Below are 23,295 nucleotides of genomic sequence, written 5' to 3'. Positions count from 1 at the left end.
TTATTTGTTATTTACTTGACAGAAATTCTGAACCTATTCCATCTAGGCTAAAATAAAAGTGTGATCTATTATAATGGTACTTATACAAAGCACCTCCAAGGGAAATCAATACACAGCCCTCTCCTGTGAAAGGGGTGAGTGAGTCTGACCAGCGCTGACGACCTCAGACGCAGAACTTCGCGGCCTTCTCTTGTTCGCTACCATTACCATCACTCAGACACCAACTTACTCTTCCATTTTTCTTTTTCTTTTTTTTTTTTTGAGAGAGCAAGAGAAAACTCTGATTGGTTCTCCTTGAGTCAAGTGTGCCCATTTTGTTTTTTAAAAAAAACATTTTGTTTTGTAAAAAAACAAAAACAAAAACAAACAAACAAACAAAAAGCGTAAATAAAGGACAGAAATAGACTCACAGACAGAGAATACAGACTTGTGGTTACCAGGGGGGTGGAGGGTAGGAAGGGATAGACTGGGATTTCAAAATTGTAGAATAGACTACACTGTATAGCACAGGGAAATATACACAAAATGTTATGATAACTCACAGAGAAAAAAATGTGACAATGAGTGTGTATATGTCCATGAATAACTGAAAAATTGTGCTGAACACTGGAATTTGACACAACATTGTAAAATGATTATAAATCAATAAAAAATGTTAAAAAAAAAAAAGTGTGCCCATTTTGATCCAATCAGTGGAGGCCAAGGTGGTAAGGACGCACGAGCAAGCATGGCCTCCTAGGGCCATGTCTCAGGTGTGACTTACAGGAGGAACAGGTTCTCTCAGCAGGATGTATGGGCAGGGATGCAATGACTGACAATTCTATTTTAATGCAGTTTTTAAAAAAACAGCAGTTGATACCAAACTATTTATAGGAAGTGCAATAATAAGAGAAAATATACATGGATACAGGCAACACAAAATGACTAACTGTTTGCATGTGTGCTGTCGCTGTTATTTAATTGTCTAGATAATATTATCTCAGACTAAAGTAAATCTTTCAAATTACTCTTCTGTAAATACAGATATTCATGGGTCTTTCCATATTTATTACACTACCAAATAATTTAGTAGTTGGTCTCATTTGGTCTGTTACTCTTCCACACTTTTGCCTTCAGAATCTGTAAAAGGAAGAAAATGGAAGGATATAACCAAATTGAAAATACATTAATAACTTATGTTTTGATTAGCTTTTCTTTGGCCACCTTCTTCCCTCTCTTTACGGGATTCCTGTATTCAACCAGCCGAGGGAGTGTATGTGTGAGAGGGCTTCTGTGAGGGAAATCAAACCACAAGCTCACCATTAGATACTTTAATACAGCAGAGCTAAATTCTAACCACTTTCCTGACCTTAGTCTATTTGATGCACAGTCTCTCTTGGCTCCTTTGCTTCTCGTTCTGAATTCTGTTTGCAGCTGTATTGTCCGTTCCATTTTCTCTTTTGGCCCTGCTTCTCCTCTGTGCACCAATTCTAATTCCCCATGGCTAGCCCCACTCCAAAGCCCATCGCACGGTACATTTTCAGAATGGATGGTGCCATAGATTTGTTCATTTTATCAGACCTTTAAATAAAATTGTGAAGCTGTGGGTGAATATCCTGACTGATCAACCACAAAGAAATCTACATCTGCTTTGTCTTCATAAAATATTGTGACAATTCAGTTACATAGTTTGAAAATCTGGACTTTCAGACTATATTTGCATCCATTTCCTTAGTTACTCGTCCCGAGGGAAGGATTTGGTTGTCCCCGTCAGCCCTGGTTATAAAAGTCAGAAGCTATGCTCTAGAGAGTCAGCAAACAAGGCTGTGTTTCTGGGGATATGGGAGTTGGGAGAGTCTGAAAAAGAACTGTATCACAGAGACACTTGACCTCTTCTACCTAGTTCCATTTATAAAAGAAAAGACCTCTTTTTAATGTTAACGTCTGTCTGCCACCTACCATTTGTGTGTTCTTGACTGTGTGACTTTTCAGAGCTGGTCTGAGGAATCAGATCTAAAAAATCCCCTGCAGTAAATAGAGAATTAAAAGAGTTTTTAGTATTTAAAGTGCACTGATTTTTTGCAATAAATCTCTTTTTCTCCAATCTTTTTTCTTCTACTCCAAGTTTCTCTGACTGCCTTGAGCTCTTTGAAAGATACAGGCTGCCACATCACTTTTATATGGAATCTCAACCCAGTGTAGTATCTTTCTACCAACCTCCCTATGAAACCTTGGTCCCCACAAAATAAATCGCTGGTAGTGTTTCAGTGTTTGCCAGCTCCCTCCAGCAGAAAGAGTTTCAGGTAAAGAAGTAGTAAAGACAGAAACAGACTAGATACATTATTACTATTTTCTGGATACACAACTTGTATAGGCAGATTTAGAAAATATGCAAGCTCTACACAAATACCTACCATATACATGTTTGTATGTATGAAAATGCCCAGATTTCCCCTGTTAAAGAGAATTCTAACTTGGCCTTCTTGGTTTCCTCCTTTCACCCACCTTCTGGGGAGGATCCTGACTTGCCGCACCAGCTATTTTGAGCTTTGTAAGGAAGAATTGAGACGAGGTGGGAAGGATGAGCTATGAGGGGCGACAGCTGAGGTTAGAGTATTTGGGGAGAGTTTGCGATGAGTATGGCACAGAAGAAGTTTCAGTATTTAGAAAACATATTTTGCTGCCATCTTTTATCCCTCCTTCTAAGTGTTTATGAATAAAACAAGTGGAGTATTTCAAAATGACTTTGGTTGCTGGATTACGTTCTTTGGACCACAACGTCATTCTCTAAGACTGGACGACGTGCGTCGTGACCAACAGCACTGCAGAGGTTGCTTTATCCCTCGACTGACTTACCATCTGACATAACTAGATCTTTTTCTTCAACTGGGATTAGACCAGCAAACAGATCTTTATAGTCTGAAACTAAAATTACATAAACATGGTGGGTTTAGAATATAACTAACAACCTGTGAGATGCTCTACGTGGGTGCTTTTCAAACTCTGTTGACTATAACCCAGTGTTCAAAAAATGCATTTTACATTACAGTCCAGTACATGCATGTGTGTGCATATAATGAAACAAAATGTTGCATGAAAAAATACTTACCCTTTTCTAATCTATTCTTACCCTTCTCGTATCTTTTCTACTTACCTTTCTCTTTCTATTCTAGTCTCCTAACTTACCCTTTTATTATCACTTTTATTCCAGTTCAAGGAAAATACTAGTAATTAAGTCCATCTCATGACCCACTGAATTTTTTCACAACTCACCTAACCTGCAGCACGGAAAGCACTATGTTGTTATATTTGATTCCGGTGCTCATCTAGCAACCCCCACAACTTGAGATCATCCCCGTTTTCCCTACTTCACCACCACTGAAGTTCTTTAAGATGATGAATTAGTTAAGCCTAAGAACCTAATATTTTCATGAACAGCTTACATCGTTCTGATGCAAAGACTTGGGAATACATGCATACTCTACCATTTGGCTTTTCGTCCTCCATCCTGGGAAGCTGCCCGTCAGCTCTTTCATGGCAGATCTTAGAGCTTTTCTCAGTTCTCTCACAGGGGCCTGAGTGCCCTTCCTTCTTTCTGTGGGTGTTGCTCAACCCCAGCTGGGCCAACTAGGATCACAGTGCTGCCACCAGACACCTAGAGATACTATCTGACTGGGCCTCTTAAGATACGTATTCTGGCTGGAACTGAGTTCACTGCGCTCCTCTGGCCAGTGATGTGGGCTGCCTGCTCATCTTTCCTAGTGGGCCAATGGTGAAGCCAGACCAGTTCTCTAAGCCTGACCCCATCTACTTCATGCTTGGTCCAGCCACCCACCAGCCATGTTGCTGAGCTCTTGACCCACCATTCAGTCAAACAACAGCTGGCCTCTGCCGACCATTCATTTCCAGCTTTCCTCATCCTTTTTGGATCCTCTGTTCTAGTCCAGCTGCCCTGCTTTATCATCTTCTGAGTCTAATTTGATGCCACCACAGGTCCATACTTCTGGCCATGCCTCGATCCCCTGACACACCTGCTTTGCCCCTGTTTTTCCTTCTGGTGGGACACCTTTCACAACCTCTTTCCTATCTGCCCCTCCACTGGCACCCCTCCTTTTCACTGAAGTACCCAAGAAATTCCCACTCCTCCTTCTAGACTCAGCTCCCATTTCATCTCTCCCTGAAAGCCTTCCCCGATACTCTCTGTGGCAGGAGACGCCCTACGAGGTCCCGTTATGCCCTGGGCCTCTCTCTATCACAACACTTTCCTTTCAATATCATAGTTTTGCTTTGCTTTGCATTTCCCACACTAGATGGTGAGCACTTGGAGAGCAAGGATGATGCCTGATGTATGCTTACGTCCCTAGCGCCACTCAGTTACTTTTGTTGTGATGGTGGTGGTACAAACACACAACATGAAATCTACCTTCTTAACAAAATTTTAAGTGTACAGGACAGAACTATTAACTGTATGCACATTGTTGTACAGCAGATCTCTAGAATTTTTGAATCTTGAGTGACTGAAGTAGCACTGTTTCTGAATAAATAAATCCTCCTTTGATTATCCTTAGCCATCCTTAAGTCCCAGCTAGATTTCAAGATATCATTAAATTTCCTCCTCCATGCATTACAAGGATCTTTTCCTATCTTGTGAGTTTCTAGATTGCTTACATACTTTCCTTCCTTGTAACTTACCTTGTCCTGTTTTATTGAGCTTTTTAATTCACTGTGTATCTTGGTGTTCACTTTTTCATGTCCTCACGGCTCCTTTCCCCCAGATGTGTTTGTGTGGCCTCAGCTCCCTTAACTGTGGACCTCAGTGTCTCTCACAGTGACCACCATATAGAAGTGCTCAATGAGTATCTGGAAACTTCCTTCAAAGGTTTCAATAGATTTTAACCATCATTTTATTTTTGAGGATAGGATGAGGGTGATGAAAGACTTAACTCCCATTTTATGGCTATTAGATGATCAAATTCCTTTCTTTGAAATTCAATGTTAAGCTTTGGATAAAAAAGGGCATTTTTTTTTCAAGTGATAATACCTACCATCTGAGAATTTTTGATGTTCCTCATTGTCATCTGTGGTGGGTGAGGTGGTCTTTTTATCCTCTTTGGCTAAGTCAGCTTCTAAAAGTCAGGAAATTAAGTATTAAATTAATTGAAAAGATTAAACAAACTTCGTATGAGAATTATTTCATTGATATGGTAATAAGCAGAGATCTCCAAAATCTGCAAAGCTCTGATTACTTTTAATGCTCTGACCTTGGAACTTCTGAAACAGTGTTTTGGCAAAGTCCAATGGTGACAGAGTCAAGACCAATTGAATGGACATTATAGAATGTAACTAACAACCCCTGCTCTCAGCACCCAGCACGTTCCTCAGCCCCACAGCACGGAGCACACCAGCTCCACAGCGTGACTGTGGCTCCGAAGGCCGGGGTCCTCCCCTCCCACTCTGGTTTCATGTCTGTCCCTCCTCCCACCCCACCCCCCAACGCCATTCCACAAAACTGCTCTCATCAAAGTCACAAATGACCTTTGTGTCATACATCCACTGGGTACTTCTTAGGCCCCATTTTCTTTGACCCCCCCACCCCACCCTAGCCGGGCAGCATCTGACAGTGTAGACCAATTCTCGTTCCTGAAACACTCTGCCTTTAGGCCTTCCATGACAGGAGATCTCAGGGGCTATCCTGACTCTCTGGTAGCCCCTTCCTCGCAGTCCTCTGTCAGCTCTTCCTGCTCTACTTAACAATTAAAAGCGAAATCCCCTCAGGTCTTCTCTCTCTCCCCCTCTGGTCTCCATCATACTCACGGCCTCATTTCTATTTACGAGACAAAAAACTTCCAATTTGATAACTGCAGTCCGGGTCTTGCTGAGCTCCAGAAAGTATGCAGTTCTCTACCTGATGTTTCTATTTTAGGTATTTCATAGGTATTTCAGAATCAAAATGTACGGAACTAAACTCACCCTTCCTCTCCTCCGACACTGTACCCTTCCTCTCCCCTGACACTGCACCCTTCCTCTCCCACCTAACACACAGGCACACACACACTCTCTCTCTCTTTCTCAAATGATGATCCTTTACTGTCTTTTCCCATATCACTAAATCCACCCTGTTGCTCAACCAGAAGAAGCCCAAGTCCTCTGGGATTTCCCAGAGCCAGTCCGTCATCAAGTCGCTATAATTTCATCCCCTAAACATGTCTCAGAATTCTCCAGCCTCTACCCTCAGCTGTAGTATCTCCTCCCGTGACACGTGCTAACCTCCTCATAACCAGTCTCTCTGCAGACAGTCTACCCTCATTCCCATCTGTCCTCCAAACTAATCCCAACCTGATCGGGTCGCTCTCCACCCAGAAGCCTCTGTGACTCTCATCCACCCGCCATGGCTCTGTCTCTCAGGTTCATCTTGTTAGGCTTTGGCCACACAAGCTGCAGTTTTTCGAACACGATGTCATCTGCTTTCCTGTCTCAAGTTCTCTTCTTACATCCCCAGGCATAAGCTCCCACAGCATAGCACCCTGTATTTCTCATTCCTGAGACTTCCCATAGCTGCAGTCATTTGTAGAACATATGATCCCTTGATAGACTGTAGGTTCCAAAGGTCAAGAACAGGTCTATCTTATCCACCCCCATGTTTCTAGCTCCTGGTGCTGGCTTACAATTGCTATCCCGTAAATACGGGTAGAAGGAAGGCACACTGGGCTTTCAACAGGCTAAAGCACTCTGCGTAAGTGAATTTACCTATTTCTGTTTCTATTTCCATATTTCAGATGAGATTTTCTTTAAGGCAAGAGAAAGAAAGATGACAACACTTCCTTGTGAGTTTATGATTAGAGAAAATACCAAGAAGGAAAATAAGCTTTTTGAAATTTATTTTTTTTTTACGTTATCTAAAAGTAGTTGTAGAGTTGTGGGTTGAACCATGTTCCCTAAAAAGACACGTGGAAGCCCTGATCCCCGGTACCAGTAAATGTGACCTTATTTGAAATATCATTTTAGCAGACATAATCAAGTTAAGATGGGGTCATACTGGATTAAGGTGGGCCCCCAGTGCAATGACTGATGTCCTTATAGAGAGAGAGAGATTTGGAAACATAGACACACATGGAGGGAAGACAGACTTACGAACAGAGGCTGAGATTGGAATGAAGCTGCTAAAGGTGAAGAATGCCAAGCATTGATACCAGAAGCTAGGAGAGAGGGTCAGGGAAGCATTCTTCCCTAGAGCCTTCAGAGGGAGCATGGCCTCACCGACATCTTGAGTTAGGTCTTCTAGGCACCAGGAACATGAGAAAATACATTTCTGTTGTTTCAAGCCACCCAGTTTGCAGTAATTTGCTATGGCAGCCCTAGGGAACTAATACACATGGCACACACAAACTTTATAAGGTTATAGGTGTTTTTAAGATATGATTTCTTCAGCATCCTTATGAGATGTTTTATTTCAAAGGACACACTAAACCTGGCAGTTTATTTTTTCAATGATTTACCTTAAAAGTGGTGAACCATGGATTATTCTTATCTATATTAAATAATGATTCAGTTTTAAAAAATATTTTTAATACTCTTTTAATAGCAACCCAATAAAACATCATATCTGAAAGATTACCTGATTGATATGGCTGAAAATTGATCAGCTCTCCAAGTGCAACAAGTTTCTCCTATGGAAAAATTTTTTAATCAGAGAATTAAATGACCACAATGACTAACTTAATCATTCTTTAATTAAAAAAAACCCACTTTGATTCTTAATTTTTAAGTCATCCACAAATGTCTCTAATGTATAGAAATTATATAACCAAATGAGTAGTGTGTTCTGCTGATTTCTTCAAACTTGTATTGTCTCCTTATTGTTCTTAGGAATAAGATGCAAATTGGACCCACAAAGAAACCAAAATGGGGAATTGTTTTAAGGCCATTATCGAAGTCAGTTCCCCTGGAGCTATTCTGACATTACCTGAATTAGATCACTTGTCATTCTGGTCATTATTTGTTCACTTATTTCAATATCTTTGAGATCGGTAAGAACCACCCACGTTCCATTCTCAAATTTCACAGGCATGGAAAACACGATCCCTTCAGGGATACCAAACTGGCCTGCAGGGAGCAAACACAGAGCAAAGCAAAACAAAAGCATTCAGATAAATTAACCTTCCTGGTAACACTGTAGAAAAGGATAGACATGGTACATGATTTTAAATGATAATGGTGGATCTAAATTTCTATGAATTCCTCCCCAGGGAAGACTGAAGCATTTACTCAGCAATTATTGACTGAGTGCCTCTCCAAGTCCTGACAACTCCCTGTTCTGGGTGTCTCTCGGAAGGAAGAACCACTTCTTTATCCTTCTGTTCCTGCTGGGTTCGGACACCCTGCCTCTACCGCGGGGACTAATGCAGCCTTTCTCCCCCATCTCGTCTGGATTCCTTTTGCCTCTGCTTCTTCGGCTTTTCCCTGTCCCCCTAGGAAGCCCCTGAGCACAAGCTGGCCTGTGCTCTTCTCACTACTGCAGTCACGTGGCTACGCCGCGAGGACAGGGAAGGGATAGAGGCGGCGCGGAAGAGTCAATGATTTCCCAGCCTTTCTCAGTTCCCAGCTTAAGCGTGCTCCAAATAAAAAGACTGATAATGCTTATTACTAAAGGAGCAACTTCAGATAAAATTGCCCCTCATTTTTTGTGCCTCAATCAAATAAGAAAATTATTCCTGCCATTCTAGTCATCAAAAAAGTTGTCACTAGGGCAAAATATTGAGGATAATCAAGAAACCAGGATCTAAAAGACTTTTCTGGAGAGGATGTCCCAAGTCATCTGTTCACTGTGTGTTTTATCTGTAAAGAGCCAGTCTTATGAACGAACAATAGATGAGGGTTTACCTACATGGTACCATTCCAGGGACACAATGATCACTTGCTCCTCACCTCCCTTGCTCCAATATTGCACTACTTATTGATGAATTCCTATAGAGATTAATTAAACTTTTAATAAGTGAAGATAAAGCTTTAAATGCCTATTTCACTAAAAAGGTAACTGTGATTTGAATTCACACTCTGGGGATGCTCATGCACCTTAATTTCAATTGACTAAGACTCACTGAGTATCTACCCATGAAGGAGCAGCAAGAAGACCCAGCCAAGGCCCTGCCTTCAGGGTGTATGAACTCTAAGGGGGGATATATGCAACTAACCATCCCATCAATAAAGGCGGCTGTAATGTGCTCGCTGAGAAAGGAACAGATGCTATGGGAGTGCAGAGGAGAGACAGAGATTAACTCTCTCTTGGGGGATTTTGGGAGATTTCCTTGAGCTGCACCATAGTCACTGAAACAATGGGGAGGATCTTGGTTCCACTAATAATAGAAAGAATACAGGAGGTGGGCCAGACTGGGGAGGAAGACAACAGGTTCAGTTTGATGCGTGTTGGTTTGAAGTAAAGCGTGACATCCAGGTGGCAATGTTTTGCAGGGGAGAGCTCAGCCGTGAGGCCCAGGCCGGAAGCTCTGGTAACGTGTGGGCTTGTGCAGGGAGGACGGAAAGCATGGAGGGAAGAGACACTGTAGCTGGAAACTGCAGAGCACAGGGCATCAGCTATTCTCTCTCTCCTATTTTTCAAAAATGGTAGAAGTGTTCTGAATAGTTTTTAGCAGATGAAAATAGTAAGGATGTAAAAATATATATACAGTACTTGTGGTTGGACAGCCAGTTTTCCACATTCCCGCTGCTGCCTGGTACCCTAAGATCTGGGTCCTGCATGCCCTTTGCATCCTGCCTCCGTGTCTTTGCTCCTGTGGCCGCTGTGCCTAGATGTTCTTCCCATACTTGTCTGTCAGGTAACCACTACTCAGACTTGCAGGCTTCCTGGAGTGTCACCTCCTTCATGAAGCCTGTCCTGATTCTTCCCGCCGCCTGCCTAAAATTGACCTTGCTATCCCTTCCTCAGTTGGAACACAGTGAGGAAAACTTAACAGAACTATTTCATTTGTGTCTGTGGCTCTCCTTTGCTCTGTCGTAGGTTTCCTAAAAGGCAAAGGCCAGGCCTACTCCCTGTATGTGTGCCCAGAGCATGCACACAAAATACTGTTGCATTTCTGGATGGATAATTGAATGAACGTATGAATGAATGAATGAATATGGAATTGTGAAAATCCAGATAGCTTACAGACCCTGTGAAGAGGTAAGGACACAAAAGCAGGTGCACAAGGCATACGTGGAGGATTTTTTTAAAATATTCTTTTTGTTTGGTTTTGGGGGGGAGGTAATTAGGGTTATTTATTCATTTATTTACTTATTTATTTATTAAATGGAAGTACTGGGGATTGAACCCAGGATCATGCATGCGAAGCACACACTCTACCACTGAGCTATACCCTCCTTTCTGAGGTTTTTAAATATCAGGAGATATGAAAAACCCAGATTTACCTTCACTCAGTACCCCTAAAGACACGATCTCCCCAGGAGGTGAGCCATGGAACCAGTATTTCAATGTAGTGGCTACACTGTGTGCAGCTAAGATGCCTCCAAATTGTCTTCCTGTGGCGGTCAAATTTTTAAGAGTTATCACAAAGTCTCTGTTTACCCACTCACTGTAAGGAGAGAAAGAAACAATTTTACAATGGAGGAAGGGATGGAAATGAAAAAGAATGTTCCCAGGGTCAACAGATCTATATACAAGAAATCATCTCCACGAGACAGAAGTATGAGCTCCTGTGCCCCTTCTTCAATTCTGTAAAGAGTCAATTGAAAAGTAATGAAATATAGCAGAAAGGAGTCCTGAAATTTCGAAGTAAAAACACACTAACATAAATATAGAACACAGAAAAGTGGTCAAAGACCGCAAGAACAAAGACTTTCATCACAAAGAGTTTATTCCATGTAGCTGCTATCTTGGAACCAGTGGGATCCCTCATTTGAAACAAAATAATATCATGAAATGTTGGAATTATTCACACTGAGAACTAGGGAAACAATTAAGTATCTATAATCTGAAGTTTAAATTCAGGGTGTGGTCCAGCTGGACTAGGGCAAGCATTAAACCGCTGCCTCTGTTAACCCAGCATGATGCAGCTCGAGACGCTGCCCCTCCCCAGGAGCAATGCAGAGGAACTGCATCCAAGAGGGTGAATCCAGGGACACGTAATTTCTAGGCATGGATGAAGGTCCTATGCTCTGAGGAAGGAAAGGGAAGGAAGGAGTGATGGAAAGGAAATGCTACAATGGGGAAAGTGCTGCAAAGTTTAGCAAACTGTTTCAAAGGTGCTCCTCCCTCTTCTCCCCCCATGCCCTTTCATCATGGTGGTGGTGACTGTGACTGGCACAGTTCTAAGCGCTTTGCCTGTCTTAATCCATTTCATCTTCCCAATGACCCCATAAGGCCCATACTCTGCTACCATTTCCACTTGGCAGATGGAAAACCTGAGGCACAGAGACGTTAAGTAACTTCTGTAAAGTCACACAGCTAATGAGTGGTTATGTGAGAATCCCAAGCCAGGTGGTTGGCTCCAGGGACGGTGCCCCTCCTCACGTCTCGATTCTGCCTCTCTTGGGACAGAACACCCAGCGTGGCCTGGGCCTGCTCACATCATAATTCCTCTTTCTTAAGGATGTTTCAACTCATTTTAACTTGGACACATATCTCTGTCTTTATGTTAAATTTGATTCACTTTACATATCCTTACTTCAGCGATAACGTTAATGGAATATGTGAGCCACTTTAAGGATAATCTGAAATATAAACATTCATAATTCCAAAATCATATAAATTGGGGACAGGGACCAACTAGTTGAAATTCTGTGGAACTCTCTATGTTTCTTCAGTTGAGAGCATAAACAAGGATGAGTGTCAACAATGTCAACTTATTTTTGGACACAGATTTCTAAGATGATTTAAAAGACTGTAACAGCTATTACACATTTATTCAATATTGTGAGAATACTTCACTTAAAAAGATACCGTACCTATCAAAAATCAGGCTTAAAACAGGGCGAGAATAGTCAGGTGGTCCCCAAACAGCACTCTCATATCTGTAAATCTTGGCTTTCCTCAGATCAACATAGTTATTTCCACTAATATTACCCCAAATTATCACATCTTTGATGCCTGTGAAGAGAAGGCATTTAAAAATAACATAATAATGAACATTAATATTAAAAAACTGCCTGCAGCCTACTTTCTGTTTGTGTGACTGTTTTATGATTGGTCCGTTTACAAACAAACTGAAAATAGACTTAAGTTTCTGCTCTGTAAAAATGTGCAAATGATGTGGATCACCTCCTTAATCATTCAGGTTTGGCCATTCCGAATAATGCTCACGGATGGTGTGGGCATATGACTGAAATACTGAAATGCTCCCCAAAAGAAACTGCTAATGAAAATTATACGATCACTGTGGTCCTAACTTCACCACTCTGCTTGCCATGAAAACTTTTTACCTGGTTTGATTCTGACAAAGAGTCCTCGATTCCAGACTGGAATGGCAATTTGAGCGAGTCACTTGACTCTCTGGGTGGCTTCTGTTTCCTTCGGGATAAGGGTGCTGGAATAAGAGGACCCTGAGGAACATCTTAATCAATGAGGAGTTACTGACTTGGCTTGTAGGTGTGCGGCACTTTTAGATGGGAGGCTCAGAAGAAAATAAATCAGCCCAAATCCTTGCAATATTCTGGGCATGGAGGGGAGTGGTGGTTGAGAAAACAACTATATACAACATAATATGTACGACAAAGGAAAATAAGAGGATGGGGTTAGAGAGAAATGGAGATTGGTATTTAATATAAGTCTAATAATTGTGGATTTTCTAGGAATGTGTCTGAAGTGAAAATCCGAAGTTCTTTATGAACTTATTTATTTGATTAAAAATTAAATTCTCTTATAAGGTCACACTGTTTTCTATCATGGAGATTAAATTCTTTCCTGCTCTGTATTACTGTTGGCTTCAAGGAACAGAATATCCTTCTGACTTGGCTTAACTAGTAGGAGTTCACTTTCTTCAGATACCAAATCTAGGCAGGCAGTGACACGGGTGCTTGTTTGACAACTCAAGGATGTTATTCTATTGGCCTTCCCCTCCTGGTCCTAAAATGGCTGCAGCAGCTCCAAGTATCATACTCTTAAAGACTTGTGTTCAAAGGCAGGCAATAGAGAAAATTTTTTTCCTATCAGTTTTAAGGCCCTTTATGACTCTAAATGCCTTAAATTATGCCAGAGAAAACTATGGTGGACATCTGCCTTTTTTTTTTTTTTCCTCCTAGCATCTCTTCTTACTTTTTTCCCTTTAATGGAATACTGGCTTTTCTTTAAATAGCTACCCTCCCCCAATTTCAGTCCATTTGGTTTGAGTGAGGCTGTCCTCACCCCTCAAATCTATCAATAGACCTAGATCGAGATTCCTGGCCACAGCGATTTATTTGGAGAAGGGCATGTGGTCGAAGCCCAGCCAATGAGATATTAGCCTGCTACTTTTGTACAGAGAATTGAGACAGAAATCTGTTTCTACTGGGGCAGCTAAGCTACTGATGCCGGTGGCCATTTTGCCACTTTTCAGAGAAAGCCTGCCTGAGAATCAGACCCACGCTGAGGAAAGCAGAGCTGAGTGATGGGCCACGAGAGGGCACAAACGAGGCTTGACATCATCATTTGAACCTAGCATCCGGCTATGCCTGAAATAAGAACCCCCTCCTGCTCTCCTCGCAAAAAAAATCTCTCCATCTGACTTCAGCTGCTTTGAGTAGGCTTTTTGTCATCTCCAGAGAAAGGGTCCCAACTAAGCAATGCACAGGGTTAGGAGTGAATTGAACACAATGGATAGCCTGAAAAGGTTTGCTACCCTCTTGGCATCTAGAATTTTCCCGGAATGATTCTCCTTGATGGTTTTTCTAGTTCACATCACTTTGTTTAACTCAGTCTTTGTCATTGCCAACTTCCTCCTTGGTACTCTACTGACAAATCCACTCTGGCTGCTGTCCCTCTAATGTTTCTCCTTCCGTGTCCCAATTTGGCTCCACTTTCCTTCTTTTTGCTTCTCCTATGCTTATTGACTTTGAATACGGCAGGGCTTTGAATTTATAGTACCACCACACCCACAAAAGAGCAGCTTTCTGGTTGAAAGCACCTGTCTTCTTTTAAATTTTATACCACTGCCTCTTTTTGACACTTTTATCAGTGTATCATAGATCTTTTGTAAGAAATCAGTATCCACACGTATACATATAAGGTTGATAAGAGATAAATGATTAGGAAATGTTTTCCTTTCCTACTGCATAATTTTGGTATCCATTTGGCTGAGGTAGGCACTGACGCTGGGGTAAGACACTAATGATTTGTATGCAAGAATGCCAGAAGTCATGGTCCTAAGGCTTTGCTGTAAAGAAATGGACAATATAGCTCTTGCTGTAATGTGTTAGGGGCTCACCAAAGTCCTTTATAGCTCTGATTTAGAGCATTCTAGGCTCCCATTTCACTGTCTTCCCAATTTTGCTTGAGGGAATGCCTTGTACTTCCTTGCATTCTCAACGGACTCTGTTGCAATGGCTCCATCTAAGGGCACAAATAGCTGCCGTCTGTCAAATACGACAAATATTTTCAGATACAGCACTCCCCCTTAAACACAATAATCCATTTCCTAAATCGGTCTCATCCTCATATGATTCTGATGTCTACCAGTTCAAAGATTACGAGGAGCAGAAACTGATCAGATACCATAATTCCTTTAACAAGTTTAATGTCCTTGCGAATGTTTTTCATGTGCCAGGCACTCCTCTAAGCACTTTAAAAATAGTCTCTTTTTGAATCTTCACATCAGGTTTAGGAGACAGGTGCTATTAACACCCTCCTTTTTCAGATGAGGACAGTGAGGCACAGCAAGGGTGAGTGGTTAGTTACCCCAGGTCACGCAGGTGGGAAGTGGGGTGGGGCCGCTTGAACAGAGTGCTGAGTATTTTTTTTTAAAAACACTGATTGCCTTAGTTGACTATTGTCATGGGAAAAAAATTGGAATCTTAAGTTTCAAATTACTACTTGAGAAATATAAAACGTATTATTTAAAATCTTTGTTAATTTTTATAATTATTTTTACAATGATGGAAAAAATCAGATAGTCATAAAAGCTGGTAAAAAAAAAATGTTTGCACAGTAGTGAAATCACACAATCAGAAGTTCTTTGCATCTGTTTCATACTTTCTAGTCCAGATATCCCGAATGGCTTTAGAGGGGACAGTATTTCTAGATGCTCTGAAATCATGCTGTTTAAAACCAGAAACAGAAACGGGAGCTCACTCACATGAGGGAGTTGTCTTCAGTTTCCTGGCCAGCGTGGCCTTTGCTTGGCCTTCCACCCCCAATGCCACAGCTATAATATTGCGGGAGAAATTTGGGGCATATCTCATAAGTAAGGCCGTTTTGAGATTCACGAAGCTTTTTCCTCCGACAATAATTCTGACGGAATCGTGAGCATTCTTCTCAATCAGGGACCCGTAGAGCTGACACAGAGGAGCCCTGCTTCGGATGCAGTCTTCTAAACTGTACACCTCCCGGTCAGTGCTGTGGTCCAGGACGATGATCACCTGGGCCTGGCAGAAGGCCTCTTCTGCTCGAGTGCAGATGGAGACACTGCGGAGGATGGGCGAGGCCAGGTCCTGAGCCTCTTTCATGAGAATTTTGAGATCTTCTTCTGCCTGCTTATGGTCAAATAGGTTTATGCTAATTTCCGTATGCTTTCCGAACACTTCACCACTTGTCAAGATGGGAATCAGGTTGTAGCAGGCCAGAGAGGATGCACTAACAGAAATGAAAAGCTGGATTATGAATGGTTAAATCTTTTGTTCCTTTTCAGCCTTTATTAAGAATAGACATTTTTCTGCATGTGCATTAACAGGATGATTTAATATCTTAAATAGGCATACACAGCTGCACGGACTTGTTTTAAATGGAGGTACTGGGGATTGAGCCCAGGACCTCGTGCATGCTAAGCATGTGCTCTACCACTGAGCTATACCTACCTCCATGTACAGACATTTTTAACCCTAGAAATCAAAACTAGGTCAAAAAAATTCTCACTATTAACCCCTTGCTCTGGCCATCTTAAAACAATCCCAAAGTAAGAAATGTACCTGTTTATAAGGCTTTTCAAGTTAAATAGAATACACAGAAAGCAAAACTTAAAAAGAACTGTGTCATATTACTCAAATTACATGTTTACATTTTTTTCTTAAAAAGATAAGGAAATCAGTTTCATTTAACCATAGCTCTTTTCTATATCATACCTTTAGCTACAAAGTAATGACATCTTTAAGAAGGGAATATTTTTTCCAAGTCCTTATAAAGAAGCCTAGGACCAACCCAGGCGAGGTATCATGTATCTGTTCCTACGATTCAGCAGGTATCTGAGTGCCCTGTAGCTTGTCTGTCAACTGAGAGCCGTAATGACCCCTGAGGGAGTTCAGAAATGCATCTGGGCATTTTGGGTTTTCAGTGGGTTCAGGGAGGGGTGCAATGGGGGTTTCAAGAGCATCTGTACCATTTTAATCCTTTAAAAATATCTAAAGCAGATGTAATCTTTATTAAATCTGGGTGTTAGGTTCATTCTCAATTATTTTCTGCATTTGAAATATTTCATAATAATAATTTTTCAGATGAGCCTCTACATTAGGATATAGGCATATGTAGTAAGAAGGGCAGTGTGAGAGACAGGTGGGGAAAGGAAAAGGTGGTGGTGGGGTGTAGATAGAGCAAGATGGACAGCAGGAGAGAGAGAGAGTGCAGAGATGGAGAGAAAAAGTGATGACAGGGACTGCGTGTGCCCATGGCTGAGAGTGACCAGGAGTGAAAGTGAGAAGGAGAAAAAGTAAGATGGGGCGAGAGTGTGGGGGGTGAGGTTACTGAGAATGAGTGCATCAGGAAGAGCTAAGGACGAGGACAGCTCTGGCAAGTGGGAAAGAGGTAGAGGGCAACGGTCAGTGAGATGGGGGAGGGGAGGAACTAGGCAAGGGAAAGGGACAGAAGGACAGACAGCAGATGGCCTGAGACACAGAACAAGGGGATGAGAGCTGGAGACAGTGATGCAAAGTAAGTATCTTTGCTATAAAGTTGCTCTTAGATTTAATATGTATGTATATTACATACCTATTAATAAATTATTATATAATCTAAAACTCAGGCATGGAGCTATATTAGGGGATATATATGCATATACATATTTTATATACACATAATATACATACAAATCTTAAATTTGACATTCGGATATTATTCCATCATGGAATTAATCCACATCATTGTCCTTTCTGAATATAAAATACCCAGTCTCACGAACCCTGGGATTTGACTGTCCCACCTGGTGATCCAGACCTGCAAGGGGCCAATGAGACCTTTCTGGGATTCTTCCTCCAGCTCTTTTTCTATGTGTGTCCCCAGGTTCTCTTGAGCAACCATCGTCATCAGCTCAGTCGTCATGCTAGAGGTGACACCATAGTAAAGCTAAATAGTGGGAAGGAAAAAGTCAACAGCAGAGAATAGATAATTAGCCAACAATGGCTAAAATGGAAAGGTTTTGTTTAAAGCTTGAATAGAGTGAAAAGAGAGAGCTGAGAGGACACATCAGGAAGTAAAACATTTGAAAAATAAAACAACGTGAAAGAACAATAATGTTTCGAACAGACAAGCCAGCTTAGTTGGCGTACCTGGGCATATTCCAGGAACTCATTGTATCCTCCCAGAAGCAAACCCTTTCCTCCACGATCCAGCAGCTCTCTCCAGATGATGGGGGAGTTTTTGTGACTCCACTTATTCTTTTCACACAAAGCTTTCAGCCACTCCTATTGAATGATATTCCACAAAAAAATCATACATTGGATCTGCCTCAGAATTCAATTCAATACTTTAGAGTTCAAACATTAAAATATTAACTTTCTTTTTCACTACGACTGGGTACACAGAATAAAATTAGGTATCTTTAAACTGTGAAATACAAACACAGAAATAGTGAAGAGTTAAGTTACAAATTAATCAAGTAAACAAGGATAGACTTCAAATTTGCAGACCAATAAAGGTACTGAAAGTTGCTCTCTGCTGAGAAGACCTGAAGTGAAAGTGTCTAGCTTAAAAACAGAATTCAAGTCTTCCAACATAGGAGATGTTTCTGGCTTTAGGGCCATATAAATTTGACATTCCTTTACAAATATGAAAGTATAGTTTATATGGTTTAGATCAAATTAATAAGCTAAAAGTTATCTAGGGGTTTCTGATAGCATTTATTAGAAAAAGTTTAAATCATTATTATCTGGTAGGTGTGTTTCCAATGACTATCTGAACAAAGGCAGAGGGCAACACTGCTATGGGTAAAGTACATGGTAACATTATTGTCTTTGATGCAATGAGGCTACCTTACAAATAAAATCTTAGAAATGAATTCCCCTTGTAGATGTTTCCACTGTGGTCCCTCTAATCACAACATAGCCTGACCAGTGAAGTGCTGAGCCTCTGGAAGGAAGGGACTCTACCTCAAAGGACCTTCAGCACCAAGCAGGGCATGTTGATGTCCTAGGAGGAGCTGGGAGAATACGTATAGGACTGGACCCTGAGATTGCTGAATCAAGAAGGGAATGCAAAGTTGGACAAGGGAGAATTTATCAGAAGGCATCACTCTTCTGCTATTCAAGAGCATACATCTTGACAAAGACCTCAAAAGATAGAGAGAACATGTTGCTAGGATGGCTCTCCAAAGCTTGCAGGAAGTGATGAAATAAAATGGAAATGTCAGAACCATCATGAGAGACCAAGGAAGAAGGGATCAAAAAGCTTAGAAACATGGATATGCCAGAGTAGATATACTCCTCTGGAAGGCTGGAAATAAACTAGTTAACTATTTTCTCCAGAAGGGCCCAGAGGACACTACATTCACCAAAGTGATAAGGAATGCATTGGTGAGAGGGCTCTCAGCATCACTGAGAAGCCCAGTGTGGCTGTCCATTCTGGACCATGGCTGTTAAAGGACATGCTGTTATAAAGCTGGACTCCCTGGCAGTTGGGATGATAGAATCCTGAAATAACAGAAGCCAGGGGGCGGTGCCCATCCATTATGAAAGAAGCACTCAGCAACTGAGCAGTGAGATAACTAAGACAGCTGAAAAGAAATAATAATAAAAATAAAACTTAGATAGCTGAAGGCACAATGGGGACACAAAAATGTCAGACATTATGCAACGGCCCAGGTAAACAAGCTACCACTCACCAAGCCGATCTAGCCATTGCTGCTGCCATTAACAGAGACCAACACTGACCTCCTGTTAACAGCACTATCCCCAGCCTCTTGGTGGCAAATTGATTACATTGGACGCTTCTATCCTGAAAAGAGCAGTGATTCATCTTGATTTGAATCAACATATATTGCCTTTATTGCTTGTAGGACTTTGGTCAGCATCCTGTTCAAGAGGTTACAAAATGTTTAACCTACCAACATGGGATCTTGCATAATCTCACTCTGAACCAAGGAACCCATTTTAAAGTAAAGGATGTGTGGCATTGGGCATGTAACCAGGGGACCCATTGATCCTATCATATATTGTACCACCTAGCAACCTGACAGAGGGATGGAGCAGCTGACTGGAGGTACAGGCACCAGTACTTTGCAAGGATGGGGCATCATCTTTCAGGATGCAATATATACCATAAGTCACTGTAGAGTTTTGCCCCAATAAGTAGAATACCTGAATCCAGGAGCCAAGGGTGGAATTAAGAGTGACCCTGCTTACCATCACTTCCAGTGCCCCATGGAAGGAATTTATGGTTCCCCACACTCCCTAACCCTCAACTCTGTGAATTTGGAGGTTCTAAATCCCAGCGTGAGGGGTGCTTCTAACAGGAAGAGTTCCACTAAACGTTAAGCTATGGCTGCCACATGGTCACTTTGAGCTCCTGTGCCAAGAGACCAGTGAGCAAGGAAATTGCCCCCTGTTGATTAGGAGAACATAGGGCAGCTGTTACCCAATGTGGGCAGGAAAGAATGTTTGGCAGCCAGGCGATCCACTGGGGGCATCCTTGGAACTGCCTTGCTCAGTGTTGACAACAAATGGACACGTGCAGCAGTCACATCCTGAAAAGGGAATAGAGACGTGGGCCCAGACCCCTAAGGACACAGGTCTAAGTCACCGCACCTAGTAAGTCACCTGGACCAGCAGAGGATGAGGGGAATCTACTACAGGCAGTAGAGAAGAAAGGTGACTCATGTTGGTTACCGTGCTGAAATGATGTGCAATGGAGAATATAGTTCATTTGACTAAACTTCCTCTTGCAAAGTTTCCCCAGAAAGAGATGCCAACCAGAATTCTGCAAGAGCTGTTCCTGGATGGTGTGAACTGACTATATGGAGCACGTGGATCCACAAGGCACAACTGGTGAACTGGAGCAGATCTTGTCACGTGTAGTCTCTAGTCCTCCTTCAGGACCAAGGCACTCATTCCCTCCACCACCAGCTGTATTGGCTGCTGATGGCTCAGTGCTGAGTCTCTCTCCAGATCCTAGCCAAAGGATGTTCCCTTGCCTAAGGTGAAGTCCTTTCCCGAGGGCAGCCCACATCCAACAACTGTTAGCTGTGGAAGCACAAAAGCCCGGCCCCGTTGCCTGTTTTGGGGTATCTCTGAAGGGCCATCCCAGCTTCAGTGATCCCTGTAGGGCTGGCTGAGCTCTCTGTCGCAGGTGGATGGCAACGCTGCCCAATGCTGCTGCCCTCATTCCTTCCGAGGATGTTCTTCCCAAGAGCACTCCCCCATAAAGGAAACACCTTCTCCCAAATTTCCATCTCAGTCTGTTTCTGGGGAAACAGTCCCCAGTGAAGGGTATATCAAAGAAACAAGTCTTTCATGTCATTAGAAATTAATGTTAAGGAGAATTTAAAGTTAATATAAGCTACCTGGATTCTTGGGAGGAAAAAAAAAACAGCCAAATTTATTCAACTTATTAGTTAGGGCTTCATTCGCTCTACTAGGTACTAGGAAAAAAAATATAAATAGTGCTTTGAGACTGATACATATGGGTTTATTTCACTAGTATTAAAATACCAATAGTACATGAACATTCATTACTGGAAAGCTATCTGATACATCAGCTAACATTTAATTAAATTAGAAAACATTTTTATGTGTGTGTGAATTCAACAAACTGCAAAGGCTTCTTACCTCCCAAACATGAGGATGTTGTGTAATTTTATGTATCCGAAAATCAGGAAGATTCTTTTGTAAATAATCTGCCACAAGTTCTGCTTTAGCATAATATGGGCAATCTGCTCTACCTAAAAGAGTTCAAATTATCAATGTTTTCTTTCATCACATGGAAATCATCACGTAGTTACAAGTATTTGTCATATAGTTACAGAATTAATCACATAGTTGTATTTCATACGGTTATAAATACCATCACATAAACTTCTAATTTTTATTATACTGGTAAAACAAAACAAATTTCATAGGAGGTGAGAATCGTAAGTAATAAAATGTGGAAAGGAAAAAAAGACCATTAAAAATGTACTCTCCTCCAGCGCTACGTTAGTCCTCACTTTCTCTAAGACTGCCATGCTACTAATTACACATGAACCACTAATAACGAACCATGCATTAGTAGCTACGCAAGTCAAAATGTGAATGAGGAGTGGTGGTAAAATCACATGTGGATTTGAGGGTTTTGGGAGAAGGAAAAGTGGAGGGAGAGAGAAGAGTTGGGGATAACTTCTATTTTCTGGCTTAGGTAGATGATCCTGACCTTACTAGAGAGAAATCATGGGTAAAAAGTTTTAATTATAGGCGAGAACAGTTAGAAGTATCTGTAGCATATCTAAGTGGATATGACCAGCAGGTAGCTGTACTTCTAAGTTGGAAGAGCAGGCTTCATGAATTGGCTTAGGATACAGATTTTGCAGCCATCAACATACAGAGTTAAAGCCACCAAAGTGGATAGGATTGAGTGTCTGATAGGGGGCAGGGGCCAAGTGCAGAACCTTATCTATAGCATTCTTCCCCACTTACTCCCAGTCTAGAGTTCTTCAACTTCATGGTGACTTCTAAGTCATCAACCCCTCTCAACTTCCCCCTGTCTATTAGCCTCCCTGTCTAGTTCGAACCCACTGTTCATGAATTCAAACCACTCTCTGGCTCATGTCTTAAATTATCTTGCCTTACTGTGCTTCTGGCAAATTAGCCTGGTAAAAGTAACCTGTCCTGCCAATGCCGCAAATGCAACATTCTTTGTACATGTGTTTACCACTGTCTTCCCAGAATACAGTCTGTCATGCTCAAAAATATTCGTCTGAATGAATAAAGAAACAAAGGAAATAGGTTTACAGCCAAATGAGAGATAATTGTGCCAATGCATCAGAGAGGTCAAGTGAGACAAGGACAGGCTTCGGTGAAAGTCATTGGTGACTTTGGTGAGAGGAAGTGAGGCCAGACTGATGGAAGGAGGACCTGGAAACTGAAGAGTAGTCTACTTTGGGGGGTGGGAGGGACTTGCTGAGAAGGAAAGGAGGCAGGTATAATAGCCTATTGCAGTGAAAGCCTCTTCAGTGGTTTTCTGGATGTCAGTCGACATTTCCAACCTTTCCCCTCCATTGCCGACAAAGTGGGCTTCCTAAAATGCAAGCCCATTGAGAAACTTTCCTGCTTAAAAAGTTTTCAGTGACTCCTCATTGCTTTCAAGATACCGTTCAAACACCTCTGCTTGCATCTGGCTCTTGCTTCCATTCCAGCCCCAGGTACAGTCACTTCCTCCATATTCAGATCCTCCGTGAGGTCATGAGACTTCTAGCTTCTGTGCCTTTATCTGGAATGTCCTCCCTATTCCAAACCGTCACAAATCAGCTCTTGTAACTCCCCAGAGCCCTGTGCACATCTCCCTCACAGCATTAATCACAATATATCAAAATTATTCGTTTACGTGCTTCTGTACCCAACAAGACCGAAATCTCCTCTAAGGCAAGGATGTGTCTTCTTCCCCGCCACTGCAGCCCCTGTGTCTGGCAGTGCTTTGCACACACTCACTGCCCTGTAAAGGTCTTTGACCGCATAAGAAAGCCTGGGCGGTTCATATAAAGGCTGGAGCTACTAAGACAGAAGCCAGTTAAGAAGATCATTGCCAAGTCATAGGAGGTGAGCTGTTGTCGGTGTTTTGAGCAATCTGCGGACGGACGCCGGGATCACTCACCAGCGAGCACGAATTTGGCCATGGTGAAGCCGGGACCCAGCGGCTGGAACCGCGGCTCCACGGTTTCCAGGCAACCACGCCGCTGAGGACGCGGCGCAGGCGCACTCTGAAGCTGAGAGCGGAGTCTGGCG

General features: G+C 42.0%; 1 protein-coding gene across 2 annotated transcripts; it reads right to left on the bottom strand.

Moving 5' to 3' along the window:
- Nucleotides 1-1,032: 1,032 nt before the first annotated feature.
- MDH1B (malate dehydrogenase 1B) lies at nt 1,033-23,190 on the bottom strand. 2 transcript variants are annotated; one of them, XM_032479993.1, is made up of 12 exons: nt 23,165-23,186; nt 21,148-21,260; nt 17,656-17,790; nt 17,310-17,452; nt 15,258-15,754; nt 11,938-12,079; nt 10,402-10,565; nt 7,943-8,082; nt 7,595-7,646; nt 2,836-2,898; nt 1,939-2,004; nt 1,033-1,119 (listed from the first exon to the last, which is right to left on the bottom strand). In XM_032479993.1, exons 1-12 carry the CDS (start codon nt 23,184-23,186, stop codon nt 1,091-1,093), a joined length of 1,566 nt encoding a protein of 521 aa, XP_032335884.1. In that variant the 3' UTR covers nt 1,033-1,090. The 2 variants fall into 2 exon arrangements, with proteins under 2 accessions (XP_032335884.1, XP_006182198.2); XM_006182136.3 differs by lacking the exons at nt 1,033-1,119; nt 1,939-2,004; nt 2,836-2,898 and adding an exon at nt 6,716-6,765 and having other exon boundaries at nt 23,165-23,190.
- Nucleotides 23,191-23,295: the final 105 nt, after the last annotated feature.

This window comes from Camelus ferus, chromosome 5 (genome assembly GCF_009834535.1).
Source record: "Camelus ferus isolate YT-003-E chromosome 5, BCGSAC_Cfer_1.0, whole genome shotgun sequence".
Taxonomy (NCBI): domain Eukaryota; kingdom Metazoa; phylum Chordata; class Mammalia; order Artiodactyla; family Camelidae; genus Camelus; species Camelus ferus.
The sequence above is the reverse complement of the archived record's forward strand: the minus strand, read 5'-3'. Positions and strand labels throughout refer to the sequence as shown.

Bases quoted from the DNA above. Each gene is read 5' to 3' on its own strand.
- MDH1B (XM_032479993.1), bottom strand. From the start codon at position 23,186: ATGGCCAAATTCGTGCTCGCTG. The intron at 21,261-23,164 runs GTGAGTGATCCC...GAACTCTTTTAG, and splicing joins GGCCAAATTCGTGCTCGCTG to GTAGAGCAGATTGCCCATAT. The intron at 7,647-7,942 runs GTAATGTCAGAA...ATTTTTCCATAG, and splicing joins TGACAAGTGATCTAATTCAG to GAGAAACTTGTTGCACTTGG.